This window comes from Artemia sp. Qi Xiang Cuo, chromosome 7 (genome assembly GCF_049724085.1).
Source record: "Artemia sp. Qi Xiang Cuo chromosome 7, ASM4972408v1, whole genome shotgun sequence".
In the NCBI taxonomy this organism is placed as follows: domain Eukaryota; kingdom Metazoa; phylum Arthropoda; class Branchiopoda; order Anostraca; family Artemiidae; genus Artemia; species Artemia sp. Qi Xiang Cuo.
The window spans coordinates 3,046,859-3,053,971 of record NC_142800.1 but is presented as its reverse complement, the minus strand read 5'-3'; the positions used below and the strand labels follow the sequence as shown (position 1 = coordinate 3,053,971).

The 7,113-nt window shown below is 35.6% G+C and overlaps 1 protein-coding gene across 5 annotated transcripts in view; it reads right to left on the bottom strand.

The window, feature by feature from the left end:
* Positions 1-532: 532 nt before the first annotated feature.
* The window catches only part of tzn (hydroxyacylglutathione hydrolase tenzing norgay), a 33,349-nt gene continuing 26,768 nt past the window's right edge, over positions 533-7,113 (bottom strand). For all 5 annotated transcript variants that reach the window (XM_089091960.1, XM_089091959.1, XM_089091962.1 and 2 more), the window contains exon 3: positions 533-1,333. In XM_089091960.1, the coding sequence (XP_088948086.1) occupies positions 645-1,333 (689 nt within the window). In that variant the 3' untranslated portion in view covers positions 533-644. The remainder of the gene's footprint in view (positions 1,334-7,113) is intronic.

Here is a 7,113-nt window from a genome sequence, read left to right as displayed (position 1 = left end):
CAACAGCAATAATATCTAGAAGTAGACTAGCAGATCATGTCCAAATACCGGAAAATCTGAGATTTGAATCGTTAAGAGATAGGCACGACCGGTTAATAACACCTTTTGGGAGAACGTTGCTCGCTTCACCTCAACACCGCCACATCTTACCACACGCTGCTGAAGTGAAAGCCCGAACGAGGCCAAAGCGTAAATTAGACCCCATGAAATTCAAGAAAAATCGGTATCGAAATTCGTTCGTCCTACCTTTCGTGGAAGTGTATAAAAAGGTCGTAGTGATTTAATATATGCGTAAATAAGTGATTTTTTTTAGATTTAATGTATCAATATATATAAGTGTTCTTATTGTTTTTAATTTTAAAGATTATGTAAAATAGCCTTCTGCTAGAGCATATGTCTAAATAAGTCTTAAGTCTGAGATGGCATTGCGTAATCTTATGCTTCTCAGTATTGGATTACAGGCTACTAAGCGATTTTACATTATTAATGTTATTCAAAAAACAATACTTACTGACTGCATTAAATCTATTGACGCAAACAGAAAAGAATTTACTCGTTACTTGAACATGACAAAAAGAGAACAAGAAAAAAAAAATCACATCCGAAGTTGCAATGACAAATAAATCAGAAACCCAACTTTTTTTTTAGAAACTGTCCTTTTCAGACCTCAATATCTTCATAGCCTCAACAGGATCTGAAGTTTTTGTATATTGTAGAATGGAACTTTCTTTCACACGCATAAATGGGTTGTATTTTTTCTCTTCGCCAATTGTACTCGGAACAGTTGGCTTTCCCTCATTCCTTAGATTTTCGCATTTTTTCTTCATCTCTTCTGCTGCTGGGTTACTTGGCTCAACATGAGTTGCAAATTTGAAGTTCTGCAAGGTATACTCATGCCCACAGTATACCTTGGTATGATCTGGCAGCTCGCTAAGAATTCCAATTAATGCTTTATACATTTGTTCAGCAGTGCCTCCGAAAACACGACCGCATCCAGCAACAAAAAGTGTGTCCCCAGTGAAAACAGCAGGGTCTGTTTCATCAACAAAGTAGCAAATATGGCCTGAAGTATGACAAGGTGTGAAAAGAGACTTGACTTTAAGTGAGCCAAGCATTATCTCATCTCCATGCTTGACTTGCTTTGTCAGGGCTCCGACGCGTTCGTCACCTCCAACAACAACTAGATCTGGCCTTAACTTGGCCAGCTCTACATTGCCACCGGCATGATCCCAGTGATGGTGAGTAGTTAACACAGTTGTCAAGTTTACTTGAAGCTCTTCAACCTTTTGTAAAAGTTTTTCAGGTTCTACTGGATCCACTGCAGCTGCATTTCCTGAAAAAAAATTATCCGTTGTTAATAGTTTCTTTGTATTATTTACCGTGAATTACTAATACAACACTAATATTAATAAATCATAAAATAATACTAGCAGTCAAAAATCGTTGCAGTACCTAGCCACTTAAAATCAGAATAGCTATACATGCTCGTTCTCAAATCCATTCTATTCAGAACTTCATTGGGGCCATTTCTCATTCTGTACTACCATGCTGATAAATCCAACTTTTCTCCTTAAATTGGTAGTTATGTGATTTTGATTGTTTAAATTAAATTTGAAAAGATAGGTAGACATTTAATGCTTTAAAGCTTCAAGGCCCGTAGCTACAAAAAGATACTTTGTTTCTATCTCTGCGCTATAATCATTAATCCCATTACTGAACGAACCACTTATTTAACTCTACATTACTCAAAAATATTTTTTTTTCTTAAATCCTGTGATCCACGACAAAGGATAAATTTTAGAAAGAAAAATTAGAGAGTTTAATATTTCCATTAACGGAGAAGTTACTTTTGCGTGCAAAATCTACCAGAAGGTACAATATCTTTGAAAATTAGATGACAGTGCCTAATAAGAGGAAGAACAGGATTCATTCTGCAAGTTGATGGGAAGTTCGTCCATTAGAGCTTGATTTCTTGGACTGTCTGTTTTAAAAGAAGGCTTTGGTAGTGGAATTATTACATTTTTTAATTTGTTTAAAGTATGGGAAAACATACTACAGTTTTCAAAGAACATGTTAGGAAAAAAATCTTAAAAAACATTTTCGCATGCTGACCAATGATCTGCGTAGCACAGGTACCAACCTCATGATCCACTGCCTTCGGCTAGAAGTACAATGCGTGGTTGGGGGAAAATCGTCCGACGTTTCCCGTGCCCCCTCCTCCGGATTTCTCCAGGTACCCATTTGACGCTGGGTCGACTCTGGCTGAGCTTAAAGTCATACCGCAAAGCCCCCATTCCAAACAAAATAACCAGCCACACCAGGACTCGATACCCTGTCCTCATGGACAAAGTATTTCAAGTCTAGCGCGCTAACCACAAGGCTAGGACGGCTCAAAAAGATCTAAGTATTATAAAAAAGGGAGTCAGCTAGAAAATGATATAAAATTTACTTTGTTGAGTGGGTGTGAAAGTCTAGAAATAAATACCTACTTGTCTTAATTTTCTAGGGTTTACATATCTATGTTTACTAAATGGGCTTCGTATCTTGCCTAATCGTGTTATAATAATCATGAAAAACCCAATCTTCCATATTTTAGATCTCTTCCTCCTGTCTGCAGGATTTGTTGTTTTTATGTTTCTTTCTTTAATCTTTGATCTCCCTTCACTTACACTAAGCCTGAATAAGGGTGCTGCGGAGTGATACCTCTCTTCACATTGCAGAAAAAAGTTTTGGACATGATTGATATTTAACAAAATTATTTACAGTGATGTGTAAGTGCGCATCAGCTATCATGAAGGAGGGACAGTGGGTCATTTTGTTGGCCGGGGGGGGGGGGATACCTCAAAGATTGCGTGGTAATGCCCAAATATCCTATCTGGCATTGAGCTTTCAGATTAATATACAATTGGTTTAACTGTTTGAGCAGGCATTACCCTTCAATCCAGTTTTGATCAAATTACCGATTAAGTTTAGCAAGTTGTCTAACAACAGCAAGGTCAGGATCAGCTAAACGTGCAACATCTTGAGAACTGTTGTGCTATGGAGGAAGATGAAGCACATAGAGTAAGGTAAGATTTATTTATAAAAAAAAAAAACAGCTATCACAAGCACAAGCTCGCCGAATTCACACAATAGAGCAAAACCAAAAAACCACCACAGCAAAAAAAAAAAAAAATGGTAAGATTGAGAAGAAGATTAAATTGAAAATAGAAGAAAATACAAACAAAAAGAGGGGGAAACGAAGGAAATGAAATAAACTAAAAGGCAGAAGGAAACAATTGTGATGATTTATGATTTTTTTATTAGTAAAATAGGGGACAAAATTTTTAAGAAATCTAGTAAAAGAAATACAATAAAAAGAATTTACAAAATTAGAAAAATAAGCTTTACCCAATGAGTTTTACGGGGGATGGGGGGGAGTAGGTTCACTCATTTAATGTGTCAATCATACTGGGGATTACACTTCTTCTTCGTATTTATGTGGAAAATCTTACTAGGGTTAATGCGGGAATTTTAAAGCAGAACAAGGGAGGCAAGGTCTAAGCAGAGACAATGGATTAGGGAAAAGTAAATTTACCCAGGGGTCATGAAGGGGAGTATTGTTGAAACGTAAGGAATTTATGATTTCCCTTCCTTGATGGTAACCAAATTGGCTCTCCAAAGAAGGGAGATGTAAAGGACTTTGCCCACATTAAAGATAATTCTTAGGCAACTTTTTTGGACTACCTCTATTCTGTCAGAGAATTCATCAGAGTTGCAAGGGTACCAAACAAGAAAGGCATACTCAAGGATTAATTGTACAAATAAGAGTAAAATTGTCAAACAGGTTGATTAAGGACAAATCAGCTTTTTAAGGAGGGAGAATATAGTATACGCGTTTTACATATCATTAATATGTTAATCTATCTTAAATCATCTTTGATGACGATAACACCCAGTAATTCCATAGTACTAACCAACATTTCAGGTAAAATAAGGGGAAAAAAGAGGGAGTCTTGAGGGAAGTAATTGTTAAAAATGCTGGCTTTGAAGGACTGACTCTCATACCATTTTGCTATACTACTACTACTAACAACTCACTGCAGCACCAAGCTGCCTGAGGCCAGCCCAGCTACACATATTCATCTTCCATCCCAGTCTATTCAAAGCCTTCCTCTTTACACCCTCCCAAGAAGTGCCCATTTTTTTAAATTTTTCCTTACACCACCCTCCCACCCCATTTGGGGACAACCTGCTCTTTGTTTGGCCCTAGATCCATATCTGTTTCAGGGTATGTATTCTTTGCAAAATTGGCTTTAGCTGCATTGCAATTTCATCAGCAATAATGAGTGCAGAGGTACACTTACATCCAATTATTGAGGAAAGAGGAGTGGTATCAGAGAATATTTCTGGAGACCACTAAATAAAAAAAGACCAAGTTTTAAGTCCCAAATTTTCGACTTTTACAAGAGAGGCCTTTTAGACTGATCTTGTCAGTGTGTGTGGGCATCGCTAAATGAGAAGATAGCTCTTCTCATTCCTTGGTTAATTTTATTTACAATAAGTCAGAATATAATTCAGCTCTAGAAATTTAAATAAGTTCCTATGACTTTTTTTCTGTCATATCCTACAATATTCAATTATTGGAAAAGATCTTAGGAATTTGAAGTATTTAAAATGACAATCAAAATTTTCTGTCAGTCAAAATTTTTTTTAAATCATGAAGACTGAGCTGAATAAAAAACAATAATAAAGAAAAGAAAGTTGGAGTTTGAAACAAATATCCAATTTACAGACAAACATTTAGTAGTTGAAGTTTGTTACCTGTAGTGCCCCCCCCTTCGTATCTGCAGATTGTATAATGGCAAAATACAAAGAGTTCGATCTTGTCCTAGCTTCTTTTCAGGGATACCCCTTATGGCCATCAGTAGTTATTAAAACCACCAAAGACCAGAAAAATCATGCTAGATACCTAGTCTTTTGCTACGGTACCCACTCTGAGCATTTTATAGCTGAAGCTCATATCCGCAACTGGAATGAGCACTTTAAAGAAGCCTGTACAAGGACAGATAAAGATGTAAATAAGGCTTTTGAAGAGCAGCGCCTATTCCCTGATATTTTCAAGACTAAGAGTAAAGCTTACTTGTCTCTACTCAAAAAAACTAAAGTAAAATCCAGCCTAGCACCGTCAACTCCGACTTCCGCAGCAGCATCAACTTTAAAGGAAATAATAAACGAAACTCAAGAGGAACTAATCAACACTAAGTCCAACCTAATGAGTGACATTTCTCGTGTCGTATTAGACACAATGAAAGATCGCCGAGCTTCTGAAATTATCAGTGAAGATATTGTGAACGAAGTTTATAATTCTATTTCCCTTGAATATAATGCTAAATTTGAAAAAATTGAATCAACCCTTCAAAGACTTTATAAAGCTGTGAACTTGCTTGAAAATAAAATTTCTATAATAGAGGACAGGGTTGACCAACTTGAGCAGGATACCTTACTTGACACCCTAATTTTCTACGGTGTGAAACCAAACCCCAATGTGGAATTGATGGATAATCTTATTGAAGTGATAACAAAAATAATGGGCTTGCAAGATTTCAAAAAAATGGACCTCTTAAAGGCTAATCGATTCCGTCAGCCTGCTACTCAAACTGAGAATGTGAAAATTGCCCCCATCCTGGTAAAATTTTCAAACTTGGTTATTGCTCAAAAAGTGTTTGCAGCAAAAAGTAAGTTGGTTAAGTCAGGTGTATTTGTGTCTGAAAACCTAACTAAAAAGCGTCGCGATCTATTAAACGCGGCTCGCAGCTCCTTTGGTCCAAGAAGTGTTTGGTCTGATCATGGACAAGTTCTAGCCAAAGTTCCGGGTGAAACTCGTATACGTAAAATTAACTATTCACATGAATGCATTAGTATGTGACTTGTTAGTATTTTTCTTATTTTGTAAATGCCTTCCACAGTTCATTGATTTTCATTTATTTACTTTATTTATTTATTTTTTCATTTTTGTTTCTCTTTCAGTGCTAATGGTTCATTCCGATAATACCTGCTGTCCAATTAGTTATTTGTTTGTTTGTAATCCTTTGACAGGTTTTTCTTTTGCAATTGATTTAAGTAAAGATTTCTTTTTGGTTCATATGGTGACTAATAGACTCAAAGTAAAACCTGTTTTTGTGAATTTTTTAAGCCATGAGAGTCGGCTTTGGAGTTTGAATATAATCCTTTCGATGTAATTAGTATTGTAAATAATTATGTGGGTCAGGTTAATCAAAGTTCGATTAATATAAACCCTATTTGTTATAGTAAATATGTTTCGGATTTGGGGGAGAGGAGGTTACCAAAGGAAATTATTCTTTGACAGCATTTAAGTTTAACATTCAGGGTCTCTCCTCGTCAATTGATAATTTATGACAAATTGTTTCTGATGGACAGCCTGATGTTGTGGGTTTATGTGAGACGTTTTTAATTATTTTTTTTAATATACAGAGATGGTTAGGGGCTAGGTTAAGTTGGGTCAGGTATTTAATATAATGGGTTGTGCGTGGCCTGCTTTCCATAATTCTTTGTCGTAGTTTTTATAATTTTGTTTCGAAAGTATTATATTATCACCATGTTTTGGTATACATCATTAGGATTAACGTAAGTTCTATTTTTGGGTGTGTTTCTTTGAATTGACAAGTGCCGAGTTTTCATGATTCTTATAAATTTTTTATAAGCAGTGAATTCAGTTAAAAAAGTGTCTAGCCAGGTAAAGAATCTTCATTTATTGATGTAACCATACACAATATGTATGCAAGATATTTATGCATTTGTGGCCAAAAATTTCAGTGGTCCATTTGTACATCGTAAATAATTTCTTAGACTACATTGCATTTCCAGCTATATTTAAAATGAGAAGAAAGTATAAAAACGAGTAAAACTTTTGACACTAAACAGTCATTTGATTTTAAGCATATTTTTAAATTCATTACCAACACCAGAAAACAACAGAGAATAGTGATAAAGAACAAAAATCTACGTTTTAATTTAACTCCACCAATTATCTTTTCGAAAATAGTTTCAGGACTTTGTGCGTATTTATAAGTGCATGTGTGTATGCTCCTAAGGAATAAATACAAAAAAGGT